The sequence below is a fragment of the Peromyscus leucopus genome, chromosome 8b, assembly GCF_004664715.2.
Source record: "Peromyscus leucopus breed LL Stock chromosome 8b, UCI_PerLeu_2.1, whole genome shotgun sequence".
NCBI lineage: Eukaryota > Metazoa > Chordata > Mammalia > Rodentia > Cricetidae > Peromyscus > Peromyscus leucopus.
This window is the reverse complement of record NC_051086.1, coordinates 50,891,936-50,919,424: the sequence shown is the minus strand read 5'-3', so window position 1 is coordinate 50,919,424 and position 27,489 is coordinate 50,891,936. Positions and strand designations below refer to the sequence as shown.

The window sequence follows — 27,489 nt, the reverse complement described above, 5'->3', positions numbered from 1 at the left end:
TGTATGTTACCTTTAAAAGTTTGTGTGTTTTCAGAACAAAAGAACTAGACACAATGAAGACAAGTAGCCCAGGTGATCTAGTCTTTCAAAATGCCTCTGTTAGCAGGTTCCTCAAAATTCTGCATCCATAACAACTTCAAGGCTGAGATGGTCCAGCCTCACAGACTATCCAGTCAAGACTTCAGATAAGCTCTATACTTTCCCATCACACAGAGACTAAACAAAGAAATAACACAGCTGGCTCTCCCAGGACTTGACCGTTATCTCTACTCATCAGGGTCCCTGAAGAAGCCAGCACTCCCAGAAAGCAGGAAGCAGTCTAGAGAACACAACACCCATATTCTTAAGAGGTGGGGTGGGTGGTTTTTGGTCTTTTTATGGATTATGGATGTTATTAAAAGTTGTTACTGGTCATGGTCAGGAAAAATGCTCAATGAAGGAGATTAGATTCAGGGATCTCTTTCTGAAGGAAAAAAGAAGATATAGTATTAAAATGATGGGATAGGGGCTGCAGAGATAGCTCAGAGGTTAAGAGCACTGGCTGCTCTTCCAGAGGCCCTGAGTTCAATTTCCAGCAACCACATGGTGGCTCACAACCATCTGTAATGAGATCTGGTGACCTCTTCTGGCCTGCAGTCATACATGCTGTATACATAATAAATAAATAAATCTTTAAAAAAATAAATAAAATAAAATGATGGGATTAAAAAAAAGGATAGATTGTTGAGTCTACTTTTCAACAACTACTAGTCTCAAATATTTTACATTGGTATAGATTTTTATATACTGATACAAATTCAAGGTTATTTTTTGTTATACTGTATATATGCTTCTACTTTAGTTTAAAGTATTATACATATGCAGCTCATTTTAAAATGTAATATAAAGTTCTAGTCTTTAAAAGCTATTATTATAAACCATTTAGGATAATTAAGAAATATAGGTTAGTATTCACCTATAACAAACTTGTAGTCATGTTAGGTATGTTTTCAAGGTCAATCAGATATATTTTAGATAAACAGATGGTCTTTAAACACTTCAAGGACCTACAGAATATGACATTTAAAGTGTTTTAATAACATGAAGCTTTTCATGACAGTGAGACACATCTGCTCCTGGCAGCACCAATTTACTTCATAAAAGGATAATAGGCATTGAAGAACCTCCTTATGAAGTTTTTTGTCTATGTGTCAAAGCTAGCCATCTGGGCAAGAAACTGCCCTTGCCTTGACTGCTGACAGTATGCAGGACAAGCAGGACACAAAAGAGGGCAACTGCCAAACTTTGCCAAGACAGGGTAGGATGGTCCTTCAAAATTCCTGCTTCACAGAAAAGTCTGTCAGATATTCTAGGCCTGTAGGCTGAAGAAGGATGCCCTGATGTTGCAGAGGAATCTTGCGTGACTGTCCAGGAATCCAGATGTCTTTATCATTTCTATAGTTTTGGAAGTTATTTGCTCTGTATTTCCTGTTTACTCAGGTAATATTATGTCCTTCTTGGGTTCTGATAGAGTTGAAGGTGAGAGAGTTATGGTTATAATTTTCCTTGTTACCAAATTCAGAAAAGAAACTCACAAAAGAGGTGTAAAGTGTATTAGGTTGACAGACATAAAAGCTTAAATTGTTTATCTAAGACAATGTTTTGAAGTCTAAAAAGATCTTTTTGAGATGGCGATACAAGTTATGATAAAAAATGGTTTAGGTATAAAACTTTAAATATCAAGATAAGATAGATAATTTCTCCAAATATGCCAAATACAAAAGGACTGGACATTGTGAATGTAATTCTTCTATGATAATTGTTCTTATTGTATATAGTTTTACTGTGTTAGAGTTAAAACCTTTCCTTTTTATTTAGACAAAAGGGGGAAATGTTGTGGGATATTTGTACAGTGTGTGGAGATATATTGCTGTGATTGGTTTAATAAAGAGCTAAAGAACAAATAACTAGGTAGGAGGTTTAGGCAGGACTCCCGGGCAGAGAAAAGGAAGCAGAGGAGATAATCGAGGCACAGAGGAGATGCCATGGAAATGCGAGACGAGTCAGACACACAGAATGAGAGAGAGGTAAAAGGCATATGGTAGAATGTAGATTAATAAAAATATAGGTCAATATAAGTTATAAGAGCTAGTGGGACAACCCTAAGTTAAGGACGAGCTTTCATAATTAATAAGAAGTCTCCATGTCATTATTTGTGAGCTGGCGGCCCAAAGAAAACTCTGACTACAGAAAAACCTGACTCAAAGTAGATTAAACAGCATGCCAATTGTCCCACATGGCAACAACACGAGTACCCTGGGAATGGCTGACTGGGATGGTGAGGAGAGTATAAAGTACCCAGTCTCTGTTAACCTACATTAGCCTCCTCTGGCTGTGGCACAATTAACACTGACTAAATGGCCAAACCCACACAAAATTACCACGTTACTTGTCGGGAGGTGGGAAGTCTGATGCAGGGCTCCTTTGTTGGCATCAATGTTTCTATTGCTTCCTGCAGACTAAGGGAGAAGCCATTTCCTCCCCTCTTCCAGGTCCTAGAAGCCACCCACATGTCCCTGAATACCTTCAAGCCAGCATTGACTAGACAAGTCCTTCTCACATCAAATGAATCTTCTGCTGATTGTCCTGCTAGACTCTTCCATTGTAAAAGATTTATTTTTTAGTTATGTGTTTATGTGAGTCTATGTGTGGGAATGTTCATACATGAGTGTAGGTACTGCCAAGTCTAGAAGAGAGTGTTAGATTCCTTGGAGCTGACGTTACAGGTGACTGTGAGCCACACACAGTGGATGCTGGGAACCAAACTTGGGTCCTCTGGAAAAGCAGTCCAGACTCCCAGTCACCAAGATATCTTTCTGGCCATCCCCTTCCACTTTTAAGGACCATTGTGATGGCAAATGGGCCCACAAGACAACCAAACCAACCTTCACATCTTGGGTCCCCACACCTTAGTCAAACATACAAAGCTTTTGTTTTCTTTTTCAGATGGGGTCTGCTACGTGGCCAGGGCCTTGAACTCACCGTCCTCTGCCTCAGCCACCTCAACTCTGGGATTCCAGAAAATATCACCATCCTTGGACACAAAGGCTCTTTGACCATACAGACATCTGTCCATGGGTTTCAGAGGTGAGGACATGGACATCTGGGTCGCATCATTCTGCCTACCACTATGTTTGTTGTGGAATATTTCTTTACACTGTGAGAAGATGTGTCGCAGTGATTGGTTTAATAAAGAGCTGAATGGCCAATAGCTAGGCAGGAAGAGGTTCAACGGGTCTTCTGGGGACAGAGAACTCTGGGAGGAAGAAAGGTGGAGTTGCCAGACAGACACAGAGAGGAAACAGGAGGTGCAAGATGGAAGAGAGGTAGTGCCACATGACAGGATGTAGATTAATATAAATGGGTTAATTTAAGTTGTAAGAGCTGGTGGGACCAGCCTAAGCTAATGAGCAAGCTTTTATAGTTAATAAGAAGTCTCCATGTCATTATTTGTGAGCTGGCGGCCAAGGAAAAAACATGCTATATATGTGCTCCCCAGCGCCAGTGAGAGCTTTACCTTCAGGGTGGTTTCTTTGTTGGTTCTTAAGATAATAATTAGCATCCAGCTCTCAAGCAAACACACCTTCCAGGAGACATAAGAACAAGCCAATCTTACACATCTCTCTTTAAAAAGAGAAGACCTTTGTCAGAAGCCTTGGAGCAGACTGCCTCCATGGCCCTCTACTACTCCATCTTTTGAGCTAATTATTTGATCTGGTTGTTAAAGAGTTGATCTCCCGAGCCGGGCGGTGGTGGCACACGCCTTTAATCCCAGCACTCGGGAGGCAGAGCCAGGCGGATCTCTGTGAGTTTGAGGCCAGTCTGGGCTACCAAGTGAGTTCCAGGAAAGGCGCAAAGCTACACAGAGAAACCCTGTCTCGAAAAACCAAAAAAAAAAAAAAAAAAAAAAAAAAAAAGATGATCTCCCCATGGAGATCAGAGCAACAAGTACCATGAAGTCCTGCTCACTCTCTCAGCAACTGGAAAGAGGGGCAGTAGCCTAGCTTCATGAGGAAACCAATGTTCAGCTAGAAGCTTCCTATGTATTCAACATCTAAGAGTACAGTCAGCCCACACTGTCTGCAATTTTATATTCAATTCAAACAATTTCATACTGAAAATTAATCAGGGGAAAAATGCACCTGTAATGATGGTATCAGGCCTTTTCCCTTGTCACTACTGTCTAAATAATGCAGCATAACAACCACTTTTATAGCATTTATGTTGTGGATGATGCAAGTAAACTAGAGACCATTGAAAATATACAAAAAATTACGTGTAAGTCATATGCAAATACATCATCATTTTACACAAGGACTTGAACATTTCCAGACTTTGGTATCTGTGGGGGGCCTGGAAGCAATCCCTCATGGATACCAAAGGATGACTGTATTACCATATATGGAGATAGAGGCGCATCCTATTAGGGACAAGAGTGAACTGAACTCCACTGTCTATCGAAACGGGACTCGTCATGTTATGGCAGCCCTGTCAGAGGGAGTCAGTGCCTTGGAAGTCCACTGCACAGCTCCGAGAAAACATATCACATACATAAGGTAGACTCTGTCAGCATGCTCTTGTCCCTGAAGACTGTCAGAAGACCCACATTCCCACTATGGCCCAGCACACCTCCGATGCTGCCGAGAGGAACAGCTGGCTCAGAGGAAGGCAGGAGCAGGGAAAACGGAGCTTAGCAGCAGAAGTCTGAATCGTACAGGCTTATCAGTCAGGGTCCATCGGAAAGGCAAAACTCCCACCAGTTACTTTTATAAGAGAGAATTCAGTACAGAAAATTGTTGATGAGGTATAAAAAAACAAAAAACAAAGAACCACCTCCATATACCCCAGGTATATACGAGGGTGAAGGTGGACAAAAATGAAATTATATGTGCTTTTCAATGTCTTAGAAAGAATTGCTAAGTCATAAGGAAAGCAGTACATAACTTTAATCTTAGCACTTGGGAGGCAGAGGCAGGAGGATCAGGAGTTTAAGGTCATCCATAACTACATAATTGAGTTCCAGATCAGCTTGAACTACATGAGACCCTGTTTCAAAAAGGCAGAGGGAGAGAGAGAAGGAAGGAAGGAGGGAAGGAGGGAGAGAAAGAGAGATGGAGAGAGAGAGACTATTATCTTGTCACATTAACAATAACTTCTAAGCATCTATTGACAAAGCAAATCTATACAGTGGTTGAAGCTGGGGAGATGGCCCAGTGATAAAACATTGGCTGTACAAACATAAGGACCTGAACTGAGATCTCCAGCACCCACATAAATGCTGGGTGGGTGTGGCATCCTGCCTGCAATCTACAGACCGTGACAGGGAGTTCCCAGTAGTGAGCTGGCCAGCTCGATTGCTGAATTGGTGCACTCTGTGTCTCAGTCAAGAGTCCTACTTAATATACGATGTAGAGCCTGGAAAAATAGGTGTGAAGAAAACATCCAATCTCAACCTTTAGCCTCTACATGCACACACTTACTCAAAAACATGCAAACACACACACATAGACACACACATACACATACACATACACACATACACACATACACACACACACACACACACACACACACACACACACACACACACACACACACATATTTTAGGGCTGTAGAGATAGCCCAGCAGTTAAAGAGTGCTTGCTTCTCTTTCAGGGGATCAGAGTTCAGGTCCCAGCACCCACACTGGGCTACAGTTGCAGCTCCAAGCCATCTGATGCCTTTCTGCCTCCACAGTACCTATTTGTGCATGTGTCCACACATACAAATGCACATATATAAAAACAAATCTAAAAACAAAACATACTTTGTCAGCAAATGCATCTGGGGTCAACTCCAGAGCTGACAGTACGTAATTACTTAATCTCCCACGGCTTCTCTCTCCCTGTTAATAATATCACTCACTTTATTGGGTCAATGTGAAGATTAAGTTAATACACCATCATCAAAATCGTTAAGTTGGTCATCAACTGTGGTTTATCATTTTCTATGCCTTAACAGCCTAGTGAAGAAAAGCATTGCCCATCCCTGCTTATGAGGAACATCCGGCCTTTGCACAGCATTCCAATCTCTATGACAGCAGCAATCTCAAAGTCTTCAAATTAATTTTTTATGAGCAACAATCCTCCCCATGGAAATGAGAGTTGTTCAAAGTATGTTGTATATTGTTCGGCATAAACACAGCTCCTGAAAATATGCTAAGTTCGTGACAGATTCAAGCAATGACCCCAACCCAAAACACAAGCTGATGTGCAGGATGCCATGTGGGGGGGCCACTGGGATGCAGGCACCACACAGGTCACTTCCTGTAGGTGGGGTGGGGAGGGCTGTGTATCAGAATCACATAGAGCTATGTGATTCAAGGACATCTTCACCCTCCATCTAGCGCCATCCCTAGATTCTGGCAAGGACATCTTAGGAAATTATTAATTGCATTGTTCTATTAGGAGGTAGAAATAGAAACCAAGTCAGGGTCAAGAAGACACAGGCTTGTGTTGTCTGGAAGAGGGAGTCACAGAAATCTTAGAGGGTGCTGAGCTTGATAAGACTTGATAAGTTTTGATAAAACTCAAGTGCAAGGAGAAAGTGTGACTCTGAGGAGTCCCCACTTTGTACAGAACCCAAGGGAACACACACCACAGTGGCTGCTTCTAGAAAAGTGGTTCTCAACCTTCCTAATGCTGCGACCTCTTAATACTGTTCCTCATGTGGTGGTGATCCCCCAACCATAAAATTATTTTGATGATGCTTCATAACTGTCATTTTGCTACTGATATAAATCATAATGTAAATATCTGTGTTTTCTAGTGGTCTTAGGAGACCCCTGTGAAAGGCTCATTTGACACCCCCAAGGGGGTCATGACCCACAGGTTGAGAACAGCTGTGCTAGAGAGACAGCACAAAGAGGTCTCTGGCTCAGCCACACAGCGAGCTTTAAGTGCAAAGCCTTTCTGTAAAGAACCCTGATGCTGAGAGACGGCTGGAGGGAGCCCCAGAGGGAGCCCCAGAGGGAGCCCGTGAAGACAAACCCACACAGTAGCTTAGCAAGTCTACAGCCAAGTGTCACGGCTTGGTCAAGGTGCCCCCAAGTCCTGGGTATGAAAGTCCTGGGCCCCACGGTGGCAGGAATGGGAGGTGGCAAGTGCTGAGGAGATGGAGCCGAGGAGAACTTGAAGCCAATGGAGTGACACCTTTGAGAGGGATTGTGGGACCCTGGTCCCTTTCCTCTCTCTCTCTCATCGCTCGCTCCCTGACTCCTCGAGAGCGAGCGGTTCCTTCATTCTGCCATGGGCTTGTGCCATGAAACGCAGCCTCACCACAGAGCCAAAGCAACCAAGCCCAGTTGATCATGGCCTGGCACCTCTAACATTACGGGCCAAGACAAACCTTTTCTCTTGTTAAGCCGACACTCTCAGGGATGTTGTTACAGTGGTGGAAAGTTGGCGTATAGGCCAAGGCAGAAGGCCTGTCAGTGAAGTCAGAACAAAACCCATTTCAATCCAGATTCTTTTCTCTTTTCAAGAATCCCCATTAGGAGAAAGCACGGGAGCCGGAAAAGCATCCCCCAAGCAAACAACCCTGGGGTCAAGCTCACCTCTTGATAGAGAACACGGGAAGGGGCTGCTGGGACTTCTAGACTCCCCGAGATAGTGAGACCAGCATCCAGAAGCTGAGGAGCTGGTCATATTTCCAGGATGCCAGAAGATGGGGATACAGCTCTCTAATGTCCAAAGAATCCATTCACCCTGGACCCTATAGGAGGGGTCTACTTAGAGAAAAAGATGGCTGCACCAAGAAGTAAATAAACCATCTCCCTGCCGGAGCATGTCCCCACAGAGCAAATGGCGCGGGGCTTGAGCTGACAGGGCCATTTATTAGCCGTGTGTGCCTGGCCAGGTCTTGATTCTCCAAGTCTGTTTTCTCACCTGTCAGATGGGGTTGGCATTGCCCTGTTGGGCGGCTGCTGTTGTGATCGAATCCATCACTTCCCATTACCAGGCAGAATGGCTTCCACGGCCCCGGGGCCTTCGTCAGCCTACCACAGAAGCAAGGCTCCAGGCAATCTATTCATACCTTTTCTTCCCAACCAATCTAATTTTTCTTTGCCGATTCAAATTCAAATATTTTATTCATCATAGAGTTGAAATACCTGCTTTGAGATAGTTAACAAAATATGTTCCATTATCTCTCTAAGTCTGATCCTTAAAAAGCAGCAATTGCAGAAAGACTGTTGACAAAAGGTAGTCACGTTTTTCTTAAAGAGATCTCTCCAGTAGCGTTACAATATCAACGTGTACTGAGGGATTCAAATTATGATCTTCAATTATGCCATCCAGTTAGATTTTTTTTAAAAAAACAACAACTATAACCCAAGAGAAATGTTTAAAGTACATTCACATTATAAATCAGCCATGAGGTCCAACCCTTACACCCCAACCTTAGCTCAAAGCCTCACACAGAGGAGGCTGAATTGACTGACTGCTGAACCACTAGGGGCTTAAAAGAGCACAAGAAGGAACGGACGGGAGTTATGAAATCACGCCATGCTCTCTGCTCTCTAGCTCCCACTAAGTCACACTTAAACACGGAGGGAGGTTCCTGGAGGGCTGCACGTGCTGGAAAATCTCAACTGTGTATCCTAAATGAGGAGTGTCAGAAGCGGGCACATTATAAATGTTCGAAACAAGTACAGGAGGCAGACCCGGGACCAGCTCCTGAATATGAAGTGCCCTCTGACAACAAGCTGCCCCTTTACACACATGCTTTCTGCCATGCTTTCGAGGCTGAGGTTTTAATGTATTCTCCACCATGAAGCTAGTTAGAATCATCCTTTCCCCTGAGCCATCCATCTTTTCCCTCCTTTCTTACCCCAAACACTTCCTTGATTATAGGCTGAGGATTCTAACTTGAGTTGGGGGGGGGGGGTTGGGGGGCAAGCTCAAACCAGAGAAATGTCAAGCATGTTCTTTTCAACATGATTTATACAGCTTCGGTGTTATACCTAAACAGAAAGAACAAAGATACTTAAATATGAATCATTCTGCCCAGCTGCCCACTGGGAGTCCCTGAAAATGGCAACACACTGCTGGCTCCTGGCCCCGAGTGCACGCTGCTGCTGCTGCTGCGCGCTCACAGACACTCCCCTTCCTGAACATATGGAGAGATCTCAGGAAAGAATTTGCCTCAGTGAACCCTGACTGGCCAATCAAAACCAGAAGGTTCCAAGTTCAGTGACTAATATCGGGAACGAACTGTGCGTGGTGAAAAGGAAATTTTGTGTGCTGGGGAAATTTATACCCTGAGATCAGCCATGTCACAGGTGTGCGGATCACCTGGAGACACTGAACTTTAAAAAGGCCACTTCAAACATTTCTTCCAGCAGCATGCCTGTCATCACCGAGGATGAGAGCCCAGCAGTGCCTCGGCGTATCTGAGACCCCCAGGACTGACAGGGGCAGCCTTCCACGCCGAGCCTGCAGCTTCGCGAGTGTATTTCCTTTAATGCTCTCAGCCCATAAGGTTGGGATTACCATCCCCATTCTATGGGAGGAGACCAAAGCCTGGAAAGATCAAGTCCGTTGCTCTTAGTCATGCAGCTGGGGAATGGAGGGGGTGGGCCTCTCTGATTCCGAAGTCTTGCCCTTTACCACGCTACATCTGGCGTTTTTTCCTCCTCTCCTATGTCCTAGTATTCATGGAAAGGTAAAAAATAGAAAACTGGGTGGAGGAAACATTCAAACACAAATAGGTTCTGGCTGTTCAAGATGACCTTGGAAAAACGTTGGCATCAGGGTGACCTGAACTTATTAGTTGCCTTGGGAGATAAATTAAATGTGGTACTTTGAGCATTCCTCAATGAAATCTGAAATTTAAAATGCCCCCTAATCCAAGGCTTTCTAAGTGCTGGATTTTTTTTTTTTAAAGTGGAAAATTCCACCCCGACCTCATGTCAAAACACAGGTGTGGGCCAGTGCCACGGCTCGGTGGGTAAAGGTGCTGCTTGTTCCCAAACTTGAGTTTAGTCTCCAGGACTCACATGGTGCCAGGACAGCATCGCTGATTCCTGAATTGTCCTCCAACCTCCATATGCATACTGTGGCATGTGCATGCTTAATACTCATTATACATACGCACATAAACAAACAAACAAACAAACAAATAAACAAATACAGCTCTCTGCTCCTCCCCATTCCAGAGACAGCTGAAAGTCCTCATGTAGTGCCAGCCTTGTCCCTGAACACAATGATAAAGGCTGGAATGAACAGACTGGGCCCTATTGGGCACCTGGTGACGAGGGCTGCCTTCAACTCTGGCAAAGTGGATACTGTTGCCATTAATGACCCATTCATTGACCTCAACTACATGGTCTACATGTTCCAGTCTTGTTCTACCCATGGCAAGTTCCCTAGCACAGCTAAGACTGAGAATGGGAAACTTGTCACCAACGGGAAGGCCATCTCCATCTTCCAGGAGCAAGATCCTGCCAACACCAAATGGGTGAAGCTGGTGCTGAGAAGGCAAGGCCTCACTTGAAGGGTGCAGCTAAAAAGGTTATCATTTCTGCTACTTCTGCTGATACTCCTATGTGTGTGAACCATAAGAAGTATGACAACTCACTCAAGGTCAGCAATGCCTCCTACACCAACAACTGCTTGGTACCCCTGGCCAAGGTCACCCACGATAACTTCGGCGTTGTGGAAGGATTCATGATCACAGTCCATGACATCACTACCACCTAGAAGACTGTGGATGCCCCTCTAGGAAGCTGTGGCATGACAGCTGTGGGGCTGCCCAGAATATCATCCCTGCATCTACTGGCACTGCCAAGGCTGCGTGTGAGCAAGGTCATCCCAGAGCTGAACGGGAAGCTCACTGGCATGCCCTTCCATGTTCCTACCCCCCCCTCCCCGTGTTAGTCATGGATCTGACATGCCACCTGGAGAAAGTTACCAAGTACTATGACAGCAAGAAGGTGGTGAAGAAGACATTGGAGGGCCCACTAAGGGGCATCCTGAGCTACACTGAGGACCAGGTTGTCCCTGCAACTTTAACAGGGATGCCCACTCTTTTACCTTTGATGCTGGGGCTGACAATGCTCTCAACAACTCTGTAAAGGTCATTCCCTGGTATGTCAAGGAATATGGCTACGGCAGCAGGGGGGTGGAGCTCATGGCCTACATGGCCTCCAAGGAGTGAGAAGCCTTGGACCATCCACCCGAGCAAGACCACAAGAGCGAGAGAGGTCATAGGCTGCTAAGGAGTCCTGCCCCAACTCAGCCTCCAACACTGAGCACCTCCCTCACGGTTTCCACCCCAGACTCCCAAGAGAAGGAGAGGGGTTCAGGGAGCTCTATTCTCTAGAATACCATCAGTTAAGTCCACTGTACCCATAGGAAAAAAAAAATCATATATACATACAATAAAATAAAAACTTTAAAACATAGGCATACAAAAACATTGCATAAAATTACTTTCAGGATATATACAGGTGTACAGAAAATTCAGGTGAATTCTGTGTTTAGACTTGGTTTGCAGCCCCAAGATATCTCATTGTATAATGTCAACACTCCCAAATTAAAAACAAAACAAAACAAAACCTCATCCCAAGCATTTGAGATAAGGGATATTCAGCATATACTCCCAAGACAAAGGACACTTAGGCTCCGGAGGAGACATAAATCTTGAATGTGAGGATGGGTAGCAGCATGGAGAGACACCTGCTAGCTCTTCGGATGCTATGTATGACCGTGTGGACTCAAGGAGCAGCCAGTTTTATCCTCAGGAGTATAAATGATATTAAAACCCCACACTGCTTCCAGTGATTGAAGTGGCAAAGACCTTGGTACAGGGACCCGCAGCCTGACCGGGGGTGGGGAGTTGGAGGGTGGGGAGTGTAAGGGGGGGCGATCAGAACAGCAGCATGGCCCAATGGCTCTGTGACAACAAGTAGAATTTCAGCTTAACTGAACATGGAACAGATGGGATCATAACACCCGTAAACGTGAACATCGATTAAGCACTTGCTATGTGCATGCGCTGTGCTAAACGCCGCCTCCTTTACCCCTCCACAAACCTTCTGAGACGGCAGCAGTTGTTTTTCCCACTCCTTTCTCCCCTTGGTGCTGAGATGAGGAAACACACTCTTCAGAGTAAGTGGGGGGACCAAGCAAGATGGCCAAGCTAGAGCTTCCACAGCTATGCTGGCCGAGGACACAAGGGACCTCTGTCCCCTCATAACAGAAACGAAAACTGAGATGCAGAGGGAACAAATTCTCAGCCAAAAGCTTCGATGGGGGCTTTTGTTTGTTTGTTCTCAAGAAGCAAGGAGGAGGGAAGAGAATGAAGATGAGTCTGTCCCATCAAAAGCAAAAATATGCTCTTCCATGCAGGGCTGCTGGGAGGGCCCAGGGCCCACGCCTCATCGGGAAAATGGCATTTTTTTAAAGAAGCCTCTTCCTTGTGCCTTCAGGTTTTTCTCACGTAAGATACAGATCACTGGCCAGTTTCTTTTTGGAGATATCATGGTGTCACCCTGTACCTGACAGACTTCTGTCCTTATGTCAAGAATAGGAGGGTAAGGACAGGTACATTCCACATGCTGTCAACAGAGAAGAAAGAGAGGTACTTAAAATGTTACAGCACGTGAGCCCGGTGCCCTGCTGCCCCCCCACTGCCTTTCAGTCTCTACAACTACATGCCAAGTGTCTTTAGAAGAGACCCCAGAAGGCTGAGTGGGTCCGGCCAGAGGTGGTGCCCTGTGTTACTGCAGTCACGTAAAAGCACAGGAGGGAGCTCCAGGGGACACAGGTTGGGGTGCCTGGAGACACAGGTTGGGGTGACGGGGGACACCACAGGTTGGGGTGCCTGGAGACACAGGTTGGGGTGCCTGGAGACACAGGTTGGGGTGACGGGGGACACCACAGGTTGGGGTGCCTGGCCGGTGCTTCCAGTCCTTGAGCAGGGTGAGCACTGTCCCGATGCATGATGATGCATCAAGAACTCCTGGGGACTCAAACACATCCCATCCCACCCCAAGTCTATGCCCGCACCGGCCGGCCGGCCTGTCTGTCCCCACCACCATCACCACCGCTCCCCTCCACTGTGGAAGGTGTCTCAGGCCTGTCAACTTCCACACAGAAGCCTGAGGTCCAGGACTGTCTAGAACTATTAGTCAGGTTACATGCATGTAAATGATGTAAGATGCACGTGACTGGATGGCCTCCTCGATTCCCATCCCAAACCACGTCTTCGATGTCAGACTGTCTGTGGGCCCACCCAAACGCCTCCCGACACAAAACAACTTACTTCTTCCTACGCCCTGTACCCACTGCCAGCAAGACAAAGCATTATTTTGGAAACAAAGCCAAACAAAAATGGCTGCTCTTAGGCTCTGTGATCGAAAGGACGACACACACGGTCAGATGAGACGACCCTTCTTCACTCTACTCCCACCCCTGAGATAGCCATTCTGGAGTGAGTTTAGCTGTGTGCATCCTGAGTCAGGACGAGGCCAGAAGCAAAGGTGAGGATTATTCCTTGTGCCTCAAATGATCTTATCCAAAAGACCCCACTGGGACCCTCCCTGAGATCTTATCCAAATCACACATCAAACCTGATTAGACACAAGCACTGTATGACCAGTTGTTGGCTCTTAAGTACATAATCAACACCTTTTAAAGCTGTTTACGTATTTCAAACTTTAAAAAAAAAAGATCAACAAAAGATCAACTGTTCACTGGTGATGTCCATTTCAGTTTCCAAATTACTGTGTGGAACGGTTAAACACGATAAAATGTCCTTCTCCCTGCACCACAGTATCTCCTCAAGATCTCGCTCTCTTGGCAGACAGTCAGATAGAAAATGCATATTGTCATGTCGGCCCCAAAGCAAACTGTGAAGACTGAGTTGCCTCCCAGCTCAAGCTCCTGTAAGATCCCAAGCAGCATGGGTCCCTGTCTCCCTGTCTCTCCCCCAGCAGCATCCGTCCCTGTCTGTCTCCCAGCTTGAGCACTTGGTTCCAATCAGACCACCTCTGCCCTGTGGCTTTGCTTTTCATTACCAACATTCTCAATCCTACTCACCACCCCACATGTTCAGTGAGTTCTTTCAGAAGCACATTCTCTGAGGCCTGGATAGAGAAGCCAAGCCCAACCAAAGGTCATCATTTTAATAATGGACTTTTCATGTGCTCTAGCTGAGATAGTGATGATCGTGACAGGCTGGAATCCATCTTCTGCATCTTCACCTTCGGAAGAACACACTTCTACATTTCTCAGGAAAGCGTGTGCTCACCTGTACAGCTTCCATCACTATAAGTGTAAGGAAAGCATATGTAGAGCAGGCCTGGGTACAGATGGGTGCACTGTGTGCCTATGTGCCCTTCTGAAGCAGGTCCTTGGCAGGTATCTTGGAACTTGGATGTGAAGAGGTCACTGTTAACTGATTATGTGTGGCTCATGGTACCTGGGCTACATAAAAAAAAAAAAAAATGTGGCTTATGCTTACCTTCTGGGTGTCTGGAATTTGGATAGCTGCCAGGGGGGAGGTAACATGCCCATGTGATAGGTGCCTTGAACAAAGCCTGTGCACTCATCTAATGAGATTCTCTGATTAGCAACATTTCACACTTGTCACAACTTATTTTGGGGGGATGAAGCACATTCTGTGTGACTTTGCTGGCTTAATGTCCTTGGAAGGCTGCCCCTGGGTGCCCTTGGACTTCACTCACGAGCCTGGCCCTTGGTTGATTCTGTACCCACTTGATTCCTATTGTTTGTGGTGGTAAACACAGAATCAGTGAGCACTGAACCAGTGTTCCTAAGGGAAACCTGCAATTTCTATGTTCGTGTCTCATGCAGATTAGACTATTTTGTCCCCAAAGGAACTCACTACAGTGACTCTATTTTCTTTATATTTCAAAAGAAAAGCCAGGGTTCAGAAATGTTTGGTGACTTGCCCAAGCCTGGCTCACTAAGAAAAGCAAGCCAAGGTTAGGCCTGAAATCTGTGTGGAATTGACCCATTACTGCCACCAATACCTGACAAGAAACCAATTAAAGGAGGAGGGCTGAATTTGGCTCTCAGTTTGAGGACACGGGGCACCATGGTGGAATCATGGCATCAAGAGCTTAATGGAGCTGGTCAGTGTGTCCACAGTCAGGAAGAGAGTGGTGAATGACTCTATCATCTCCACAGTCAGGAAGAGAGTGGTGAATGACTCTATCATCTCCACAGTCAGGAAGAGAGTGGTAAATGACTCTATCATCTCCACAGTCAGGAAGAGAGTGGTGAATGACTCTATCATCTCCACAGTCAGGAAGAGAGTGGTGAATGACTCTATCATCTCCACAGTCAGGAAGAGAGTGGTAAATGACTCTATCATCTCCACAGTCAGGAAGAGAGTGGTGAATGACTCTATCATCTCCATAGTCAGGAAGAGACTGGTAAACACAGTGTTCAGCTTGCTTTCTCTGTTTATCTGGGACTCCAGCCTGAGGAACAGTGTCACCATATTTAGGTCTTCCCACCTAAATCATCTTTTTTTGTTTGTTTGTTTTTTTTTTTTTTTTTTGAGACAGGGTTTCTCTGTGCAGCTTTGTGCCTTTCCTGGAACTCACTCTACAGGTTGGCCTTGAACTCACAGAGATCTGCCTGCCTCTGCCTCCCAAGCGCTGGGATTAAAGGCGTGCGCCACCACTGCCCGGCCCTAAATCATCTTGATGTAAAAACTCCCAAACATGTCCAGAGATTATCCTCTAGATTCTAGATTCTGTGATTCTGGATCCTGCTAAGTGGATCTGTTAGTCACCACCAAACCTTGCAACAGGACCCTGGGCCAGAAGCTCCATCCTCTGGGCATTTTGCAGGAAAGAGGAAACAGAAATGCAGTGCGCCACCTTGTCTGACCTTAGAACACGCTCATGGAGTGACTCAAATACTGTCGTCACCTTACGATCACTCAAGATCACTTGCAAAAGCACCACCTGAACAAACAGGGGGCTTGCAAACACAGTTGAGTGAGCAGCAGACCTTGGGAAAGGCTCCAGGTCAGCTCCAGGCCTCCCTTCCTACAGAGGCACCAGGGAAGGAAACTACTGAGCAGACTGGCCGGCAGGGCTTGCAGGGTGAGGTGGGGTCAGGGTGAGGTGGGGTAGGGCCCCAGATGCGGCTGGAGCCTGCGCTTTTGCTGTGCTGTGTTGAAGCGCAGGGCTCCAGTTCTGCGGCCACAGCTGGAGGGACTGTGGTTGCTTCCTCCCTCTTCGAGGTCAATAGGAACTCTGGGGAAGCCCAAGGGAAAGGAAGCCTGATGAGTCACCTCCCAGCTGTCCCAAGGCCTGAGCATGAATGTCCTTTTCTGTAACTAATATGCCCAGAGCTTTTCTTCTGGAAAGCCCTGGCCCCGCTAGTGACATGGCAAACTGGCTACAGTGCCAGGGTCGAAACCCACACACGACAGGTCCAGAAAGAAAGGAAGAAGGCAAAGAAGTCCTCGTGGCTCAAAGGGGACCAATCCCGGCTCATCATCAGAACGAAAGGTAGCAGCAAAGCCTGGTGACGAGAACCATGCCTATTTCTGCATACTCAACAGACTCAGACACTGGCTCCTCACTGTGCTGTTAAAAAAAATAAGTAAAAATAAAAATTAAAACAAGGAAAAAGGTATAATATTTATCTTTATTCCTGGTTCTTTGGCAAGAGCTTCAAAAACCCTGAAATTTCCTCGTAGGAGTGGTGTTGATGTGTTTTTTGTTTGTTTGTTTGTTGTTGTTGTTATATGTAAGAAGTTCTTTTAGATTTGTGCTAATGAGGTGACTCCTGGTAGGCCTTTAAATAATTTGAGGGGAGGGCTAGCTGGGGATGATTAGAGCTTTGGAAGCTTCAGGCTCAACTTCACCTCCAGTGATAAGGAAGGAGGCTGGAGACTGAGGCCCACGACAGAGCCAATGACCAACCGCTCAAGTAATGAAGCCTCCACAAAAACCCACCAACGAGGTCCAGGCAGCTTCCAGGTCAGGGACCAGGCGGGTGTGTGCTGTGAGCAGGGCACATGTGGAAGGGTGTGGGGGCTCCACACCTCCTCACCCTGACACCTTGCCCCAGACATTACTGTTTGGCTGTTCCTCAGCAGCAACCGCTCCAATCAAACTCTAATCGTAAGTATGGTACTTTCCAGAGTTCTGTGAACATTCTCATAAAGTACCAAATTCAGAGGAGGAGTCATGAGAATTTATAGTCACTCAGATGGAAGTGCCTGGGGGTACCCAGGACTTACAGTTGTATCTAGAGTGGGACTCAGTGGGACCGGGTGGGACTGACCCTGCAGAGCTGTGGAGCATCAGAAACTGCTGGATGCCCAGCTGGAGTCAGATGGGCACGACAGACCATCTTTCCTGTTCCTCTTCGCTCCCTCATCTATTAACTCTCTCCTCTTCCTCTAGACAAAGATCGCTCATCCTCAAGGACCTAAAACCATGAATACAAGGAACATAATTGCCTTTCCCCATCTCCCTAATTTTACTATTTAGGGAAATTCGGCTATGAAGACATCAGGTGGTAAGTTGGAGTGCCACTCACAGAGGCCCTAGAAAACGACTTCCACAGACACCACGGGAAACATTTGTTCTAGTGAGACCTCCGGAGCACCAGCCATTTTGGTAAAATAGTTTATATCACTACTGTTACTTCAGAAAAACTATGACTTTGAGTTCTAGACAGTAGAATTCAGTGTGCGTGTTACCCTCTTCCTCCCAGAGAGCACAATCGTACAGCAGAGATGATTTCTGCACCTAAGAATGACTCCACAGTGGCCGTGAAAACACCAGGGAGTGCTATCAATGGACAAGTCATTTGGAAGACTCGCTTGCTTGAAGAAGAGACCGGACTATTGACAAACCACAAGGGGGGGGGGAGCTCCAACTTGAAATACACACGGCTACAGAGAGAGGCTCTTTCTTCCCCAATAGAGAGCCCTGGAGAGCCGCCAAGCTTGGAGTCAATGGCTACTGGCAGCCACAGAATGTTCTAAAAAGAAAGTGACTGTGAGACAGGAATCGGGGCCTCTGAGCAGAGAGTTGTCTATGGAGCAGCTGGGCCTGACTACCCTGAGCCCTGCCCTGTGTGGGCTGCAGCCTCCAGGGTTTATTCCCAGCTGGAACCCTTGGATGGCTCTCTCCGGAGAGGAAGGGCTGCTGTGGAAGGAAGGCCCATGGGAGCTGGTGTCCAGGCGAGGAAATGACTCAGAGACTCTGGGATAGCTAGCTACAGGGTAAAAAGAGGTCAATGAAGAAGTCCCGTCAGTCTGGGTTAAAGTTCATGCCATTACACCCCAGGTCAAGATTCTGACTTCATCACTTGTATGGTAAGGGTTGCAGCAAGGTCCTGAGTCTGCTTGTGCCCTCTTTACTTACCCCGACGGGAAGCCGGCCTACGGTACAACCTGATTCATGGCAAGTTGTCCTAGGCAAGAAGGGAGCCTCCTGGATAAATCCATTGACCACCTTATAAAAAGGCCATCCCAGCTGTCTACACACATTAGCATGGTCCTCTGTTCGTAAGCATAAAGTTTCGATAGAAAATTTGCAGATATGTAAGGAAAAATCACAGGGGTAGAGACTGCAATTACTACGAACTCCACGCCTACAACAACCTCCACTTTCTCACAAGTCCAGAGACTTTAAGTCCGAGATCAAGCTGTCGTCAGAGAGCTGGTTTCTAAGGCCCTTCTTGGTGTGTCTTCCCACGGTCTCCCCTCCAGAGGTGTCTTGTTAAAGTTTCTTCACCTTACAAAGCACACGAGTCATACTGGATTAGGACCCTTCCAAATGACCCCATTGTAACTTAATTATTTCTTTAAAAAGCCTCTCTCCAAAGACAGTCACATTCTTGGGGGTGGATTATTACAACACCAAAATATAAATGGGATATCTATGTTATGGACATAATTCAGGCCATAACAGCATGAAAGAAAAAGTCTGAGATGAACAACCCAAAGCTTGCCGAGAAAAAGCAGAAATGATATAAGGAGAAAAAAAAAAAAAAAAAAAGTTAAGGTTAGTACCATTTAAAAGTTTTCAAAAGAAGATTTCACAACCTGAAAAACACACTTTCATGCAATCATGAAAATTAAAGCTTTCTTAATGTTTACAACTGTAGCATTCGTCCATCACAGACATACACATAGACACAGACACACACAGACTCAGGCACACACACACAGACTCAGACTCAAGATACACACACACACACACACACACACACACACACACCCCACACACACCCCACACACCAATTAGAAGAGTCATGGAGAAGGAGAAAGAACCATTACAGACGTCAGCAAATCGACATAAAACACTGGCTCAGACAAAGAGGGGCTTCTGTTGAAAACAGCATGAAAAATGGGGAGTTCGAAGTGAAGAATTCTAAACTTGATTTATTCCGAGACACTTATTTGCTTTAGACTTTTTTAGAAAAAAAAAAAATACAAACTTAGGTATGCATGTTAAAAATGTTGTGGACCAAGGTGGGTGGCCTGACTGAGTATCCCACTCTTGGGTGGGGACGGAAGAAATTAGTTTTCCCATAAAACTGTCATTTCCCAGCTCCTAGATTTATCTAGAAAGCCCACTTCCATCTGCTCACAGTCATAGGAAGCCCAGCCTCACTCCCTGCTCGTGCGTGCGTGCATGCGTGCGTGCGTGCGTGCATGTGCACACACTTGGCACTGAGGTCCACATCTGGCTGAGTTATCTCAGGACCATGAGGCTTCTAGACACCACTGGCAAGGATTAGAACCCCTGGGTTGTTTCCAAGCCCGGCTAAGAACTGAAGGACTGTCTTAAAAGATATCTTACCTAACATTTCTGAAACATAGGTGAAATACAACTCACAGAAAGCCATTGATTTGGACAAGGGACCAAGCCGATGCGGAGTGGTTAAGAAAAATGAATGCAATAAGCAGGCACAGGTCACAACAGCCGAGCTTTAGTCCCTCCGAAGCAGACACCTGCCTCAACAAGGTGAGTCAAACAAGTCCCTGGACCTCTCTGATGTCATCTCACTCCTGTTCTCTGTCTATAAACGCTGCCTGGCCACGTTGTCGTCCCAGCTCTTCAACCAGAACACCCTTCTCCATTTATGGACTCATTCATTAAAGCCAGTTTAGTATCTAAATTAAGTTTGCTGTGATTTTTGTCTCTGTAGCCCTGGCTGTCCTGGAACTCACTCTGTAGACCAGGCTGTCCTCAGAGATGAGTGCTGGATCAAAGGCGTGCACCGCGTGCACCACCACCACCACCACCACCACCACCACCACCACCACCACCACCCAGCATGATTCTGCCTTTTGACAGTCTTTAGAAATGGGAGTGGTGAGACACACCCATTAACTCAGTCTACAGGTCTGCTTTTGTTTTTTGTTTGTTTGTTTGTTTGTTTGTTTTCAAACAAAGATCTATGTTGTGAAGGCAAGGAGCAGTGGAGGATTCCTGCAGACTGCTTCCAATGTGGGCACTACACACTGGCCTGTTTTATGTTCTTGACCTTGTGATATGGGTCCTGTGAATCCCTTTGATAGATTTGGATAGACACTGAAGACTGGCTACCTTGCTCAAGACCATTAGGCTAGTAGGTCTGAGAGTCCCATCACTATAGATATCACCACTGTGACATTCATCTGGACAATTCAACAGGTACTTCCAGTTTCCTCCTGCCCCAGCTAGATATATGGTGGATTATACCTCACGGTGGCTGCCCGGGACAGCTGATCAGGGTGGCCATTGAGGCAGGAACCTAACGGATTTGTCACGTTTAGGGCAAAGTATGTAACTGCAGAGACAAGTGCCCCAGAGCTCGCTCACTTCCTGGCGTAGCGTCCAGCAGGGTCTGAAACAGTAGCTGTCCCACACCAGCCAGCCCCCCACAAACAGAGGACGGCAGAATCAAAGCCACAGCAACCCTTCCAGACACCACTGGTTGGATTTTGCTGTCCTAGCAAAGAACAAAACCTTTCAATTTGGAAAGATTTTTAAAATGCTTTTTTTTTTTCAATTACATTTCTATGTGAAATGTATTTCATTTACAGCATCCAAAATGATAGACTGCAATGAGCCAAATACAGAAACACAAGAATCCGGCTAGCTTTACTTCTTCAAACACAAGCATCCACAAAACCATAGGGCAATGTGATTCTGGGAATATCTTTGAAAAGTTACTTTCCATAAGTTTGTTTGAAACATATAATAACTTATTATTTTAAATTTATATTAAATTTACATTTAATAACTTTTGACATGTCTCTTAATTTTTAATGCAGTAGCAAAAGAAATAGGAAAAGAAAAAAAAAACCTCTCAAGATATCTCAATAATTTTTAAAAACATGAATGGTCCTAGACCACAGTTTGAGAACCAGTTACTAGGTGAAAGTCACCAAAAATTAAGTCTATACAGTGATATTAATAGCTAAATAGCCTAATGTATTAATAACAGAGGTACCCAACACAGTCGTTACTCTGTATGTGTGTGCGTGTGCGTATGTGTATGCGTGTGTGCGCGTGTGCGTGCGTGTGTGTGTGTGTGTGTGTGTGTGTGTGTGTGTGTGTGTGTGTGAGATAACCTCCCCTTAAAGTTTTTAAAAAAGAACTGATGGAATCCAAATAATATACATCGACCCTGTGCACATCATGGCACACGTATGGAGGTCAAAGGACAACCCTCTGGACATGGTTCTCTCCTGCCACCTTGTGGGACCCTGGGACTAAAAGCAGGTTACTTTTGGCTAAGCAAGCACCTTGCCTTCTGACCCACCCCGCAGCCCAGTTTCTTTCATCAGCTTGCTCTTCTTCTAACTTACACAAACTCACAGAGTAGGGAAATTTCACCCTGTTACGACTTCACTGCTTTCTACCACTTGCCAGTTTTAACTCCAGCACCACAGTGAAATACACAGCCTACGAAAACGGAAGATGACTTTCTACAAATAACTAGAAAGAAAAGAGTCTGACACTGGGGCCAGGGAGATGGCTCAGTGGTTAAGAGCACTATCTGCTCTTCCAGAGGACCTGGGTTCAGTTCCCAGCACCTACATGTTAGCCCACAACCATCCATAACTCCAGTTCCAGGGGATCCGATACCTCTTCTGACCTCTGCGGGTTCCTACATGTGGTGCACATATATAAATGCAGTCTTAGAAATACACATACATATACACACAAAATAAATATTTTTATAAAGAACCCTGACACTGGATAGGACAGGAAGAAGTGTCCCCTCCTCGTACACCTTATCGGTACAAGACTAACTATCACGGAAGCATAAAGAGACACCTCAAGAGACTTCAGGTACAGTGGACTAGAGCAACTTGCTGCTGTAAAGCTTAAAGAAATCACCTCAAGGGGCTGGAGGGATGGCTGAGCAGCCAAGAGCACTGTCTACTCTTGCAGAGGATCCAGGTTCAGTTCCCAGTGCCCATATGGTGGCCGACAACCATTCTTAACTCCAGATCCTGGGAATCTGACACCACTTCCTGACCTCCATGGGCACCAGGCACACATGTGGTGCACATACATACATGCAGGCAAAACACTCATACACATAAAATAATCTAAAAAAAAAAAAGTTTTAAAGAAAGAAATCATCTCAAAGGGTAAGACGGTATAGACATGGGTAACTCAAACATTTTAGTGTAAATGTGGCTAATCTGAATTAGGTGGCAATTGACCGAAAGACACAGCAATTACTCAAATTCACTGTTGTTGTCCAAGAACAGTAGTAGAGACAGAGGCTGAAATCCGTTTCACTGGCTTTGAAGTCAAGATGCTCCTCCAGAGATCTGGGGGGGGGGGGCTTTCTGCCTTTCTCAGCCTGCAGAGCCTTTGTACCCCCTTTCTTCGCGGCCCCTTCCACTATCTTCAGAGCTAGAGGGCACCATCTTGTCTTAGACATTGCATTGCCTTCCTCTCCTCTGTCAGATCTCCCTCTGCCTCTCACCTCCAACCTTTCTTTCCTTTTGGTGGTACTAGACACGACATTGAAGGCCTAATGCTTACTTGGGGAGTTCTCTACCACAGAGCTACACACCCAGACCCTGCACCCCTTTAGATACCTCTAACTGCATTTAGGGTCTACCTGCATAATCACAGATACCCTTCCTGTCCCAGCTGACTCAGCTTGACACACCTGCAAAGTCCCGTTTGCCCCTAGAGGGCAATATTTTAGTGATGGAGATGTGCCTGTCTTACCAAGTTTCAGGGAGGTAAATACACAATTTTATTCTCACTTTTCACAATGAAAATTCAGCTAGGAATTCTAACAGCTCTGTAAGTGGTAATCCATTAATGCACATGTGAAGTTTTGTTTGTTTTTTTGTTGCTGCTGCTTTGATTTTTCGAGACAGAGTTTCTCTGTGTAGTTCCGGCTGTCCTGGAACTCGCTTTGTAGACCAGGCTGGCCTCGAACTCACAGATCTGCCTGCCTCTGTCTCCTGAGTGCTGGGATTGAAGGCGTGTGCCGCCACCACCTGGCAATGTATGTGAAGTTTCGAGAGCACCATGTCCTTCAATAAGCAGTCATATTTCTAGCTCTCTGAAGGATTTGCTGGTTTCCTTGCCCCAGAATTGATGTTAGGAGGACAAGTGGCCTTCCCTGTCACCCTGTTCTCCCATCCCCTACACACAACAAACCAGTGACATAGAGGCTCCCATCACTGGGATTTCCCCTTCGCTGCTACTCTTTCCCTTTCCAGGCCTGGTCACTGCACATGAACAAGTAACTGGCATTGGCCGGCCGCTCTTAATTCCCCATGGTGAGAATGAAAACTGAATTCCTAAGTTAAAGAGAATTTGATCCTTTGATTCTGTGGTTATGTTCTAAGTACAATGCATTCATTAGTAAGGTTTGACCCTTCGTTGCAAAATGGTCTGGCCGGACATTATTCTAGCCGATTGCTTCTCTAAGGAAAATCAAAGCAACCATTCTGTAGCTCCATGAATCATATGGAGAGATTTACAACACACGTCTCCTCTGTCTGTGGCGCTGAATTCTGTGACATACATGGGTCACGGTAAAGCTCCAGGTGGGCCGCAGGCCTGACCACCTAGAGACACCACTGGTCTTGCTTCAGTTTAGCAAAAGGAATGAGGCTGACTGTAAGCCTGTCAGGGACAGGGTTGGGTTTGGTTTTGATTCTGAGAGTGTCCATTCTTGTGAGTGAAAATGGCTGAGTCTGCCCTATCTCTGAGGAGAAAACACACCAGAAACCACCCATGTAAGTAACTGCGGGCTCCCTGGGAGGCCACCACAGAGAAAGCCAGCTTATGTTGGCAGCTCATGGAGAAGTACCCCATGTTTGTCTAGATCCACATGTATCTATCTGCTGTGGGGTGGAGATGGGGGGTAAACTATGTGATACAGAGAGAAAGAACTCGACCAGCGACCATAAGCTCTGTGTGGCACAGGTAAGTGTGACGTGAGCATATAGACTCAGTGTAAAAGTGCAGTTCTGACTACATCCTCTCAATACAGTCGATGAGGGCGCGGCAGCATGATGAAATCAATCTGCTCTCCACCCCTGACGTTCAGATCTTCTTGTAAAGCTCTGTGGTAGACAGCTTTACAAGTAGACAGCTCATCAGGGCTGCAGGTGAGACCGAACCTTCCCACAGGCTGACCATAAGGGGCGTTTCTCCCACTGTCTGGGTGGGTGCAATGTAAACATGAGGGTCTACAAAGGTGGAGGGAACATTAGTAGCATCAGTAGCCGTCATGATGCAGTATCAGCAGGACGTCTATTGTTGGCTTTGAACACAGAAAGGGATGTAAGCCAAGAAATGCGGGTGGCCACTAGAAGCTGGAAAAGGCAAGGAAACCAATCCCTCCCGAGAGCCTTCAGAAAGGAATGCTGATCTCTTGTTGATGCATTGGTTTTCACCCAGCGAGACTCAAGGCAGACATGTGTGCTACCAAACTAACGTAAGACACTAAGTCTCTGTTATTTTAAGCCGACACTTCTGTGATCATATCATAACAGGAATAGGACGCTCACTGAGACACGACCTAGGCTTTGAGGGGTGTTAAAGCACCCCAAGTAATTCTGATAGCCACTTAAGAGGAAGTCACGCCGGTATGCTTGTTTGTGCTGGGAAACACATGGCAATTTGACCTGCGAAGGTAGTGAGTCCCACACAAAACCAGGCATCTTTTATTCTTAGTCATGTACCCACAGATACTGTGGCCGGCACACACCACAGGATGACATGTTCCTCTGTTTAGGTCAGACTCCCCCGCCTCCAGGCAAATTTCCTTGAGATAAAAAATAAACAAACACTAGATAGCCAAGGTTGTCTTTTAAAAATAAAGCTTGTTATCTTACTAATGCTGTCTTGCAGTGAAGGAACTGCCCAAATGCCTGGATCAAACGCAAATCCATAATTGGCCTATTCATAGCACCAGCAGGACAAGGAACAAACTGTCCCCCCAGTGCTAAGCTGTCGCAAGCCACATTAGGACTGGAGAGACAGAGGGCTCTCCACTTGCTTACGAGTTTATTTGCGTGTGACAGATGCTCAACAGCTGGATTTGTTTACTTATGATAGAGAAATGGACTGAAACCATGGGAACGATGACCACATTCTTTCTCGGGATCCGGGAGGGAAGCGCCTGTTGTATGGTTTTGGCAAGTGCAGCCTCCCTGCAGAAAGCGATTCCAGTCCACTACCAGGACTTCCAAACCTACCCACACATGATGATTTAACAGCACCTTTGCCTCCCTAGCCTGTCCTCCTTGGCGAGGAAGCTGGTACAACAGAAAAGCAGCCATATCAGAAGAGGGTTTCAGTCCTGCCTTTTGTAAGAGCCACGGCATTCCGAGGGCTCTCTGCAGCGCTGAGCTTCATTTCTAGCAAGGAGGACATGGTTACTTTCCTTTCCTCATGTGGAGTACACGACATGATGTGGACAAGTGTGCTCAGCGCAAAACGAGAGCCGCTGTGAACACGGGCGCATCACGTCCCTGCTGAGGTTTCTCCCACTCTCGTCCTGTCTTCTCACTAAGCTGTGACTGCGCCAGCTGCAGACTGAATGTTTCCGTTTGGACCTCTCTGCATCTCTGGTCGGATGCATCAAATTGAGACTCATAGTCTTGACTCACAAACCTCTGGATTTCGCTGCGTCCCTCACAATGAAAGCATGCATCCCACCCTCTGTTTCCATGGTTACCCTTGCTCAGGTTCTTACCGGCCCCCCATAACTCAAGCACGAGAGCCTCCCAAGTCCTAAGGCTCCAGACCACAGTAGCCTACAAGTTCCTCTTTCTCAAACCACATCTGTCTCATCAAGCCCTAAATGGACACCTTCAAACTTTTCTGTCCTGTGGCCTGGTCATTTATGATAGAAGAAGAGCAAACTCCATTGGGTGCAGAGATGATATGAGGCCCACACAACTTTATTATGCTTTGTATCAAAGTACCAAACACTGCACAATTTCACATCCTCCACAGAGAAAAAAAAAGTTCTTGGGATAAACAGATCATAAACTATTTCTCAAAATAGTAGGGCCAGGTATGGTCAGCACACGACTGTAATCCCAGCACTTGAGAAGCAGATACAGAAGAAAGTAATGCAAATTCAAAGCCAGCCTGATCCACATAGAGAGTTCAAGGCCACCAGGGCTATAAAAACCAAAATTAATTAAATTAAAGCAGCCACTGAGAACTGGAAAGTTTTGAGTGACGTTTCTTTACACAGAATTTGGTAACTGCAATGTAAATTATCCACAAAGCACCACAACGGTAATAAGCCACTGCAGTCGGCTGGCTGCAGACCCCCTCGGTGCCGCACGATCGAAAGTGAGTCGACAGACACTCGAGCCTGTGGGTTTACACCAGTGGCCGGCGCCTCCGACTCGTTCTTACCGTTCTGCTCGTCCAGCTCATTCCCAATTTCCTGGCCCATTTGTTTCTGGCGGCTGATGATGGAGGAAAGAGCATCAAGGCCTGCGTCCTGTTCTGAAAGAAAAGGACAAACAACTGACTAAAAATCAAGGGGAACCATTTTAAAGATAATGTAAGCATGTATATACACATATACAAACATTGATAGACAGACACACATACATAGAGATCCATATACCCAGCAAGTGACACTCTTCACCATGGCTAGCATTACCAAAAGAAAAAACATAAATACTTACTTCATACCTCATACTGAAAGGACTTCCTGATAAATTAAATATGAAACAGGAATTCTATTCAATTTGGCTACACCAACATTTAACCCTCTAGTATGTAATACAAACAGAACATGTATTCATCAACAATAACAGGGTAATGTTCTGATATTTAAAATGGAGAAATAATATAGACAAAAACAATACCAAAGAATTGTAAACGTGAAATAAGCACATAAACCCATTGACATCATTAAAAATTTTATATTTGTTTATAATGTGTGTGTGCATACA

At 45.8% G+C, this 27,489-nt stretch overlaps 1 protein-coding gene across 1 annotated transcript in view; it reads right to left on the bottom strand.

Moving 5' to 3' along the window:
* Stx8 (syntaxin 8) overlaps nucleotides 1–27,489 on the bottom strand; it is a 247,999-nt gene that overhangs the window by 166,395 nt on the left and 54,115 nt on the right. The window contains exon 6 of the mRNA XM_028869388.2: nucleotides 26,942–27,034. Coding sequence (XP_028725221.1) covers nucleotides 26,942–27,034 — 93 coding nt within the window. The remainder of the gene's footprint in view (nucleotides 1–26,941; nucleotides 27,035–27,489) is intronic.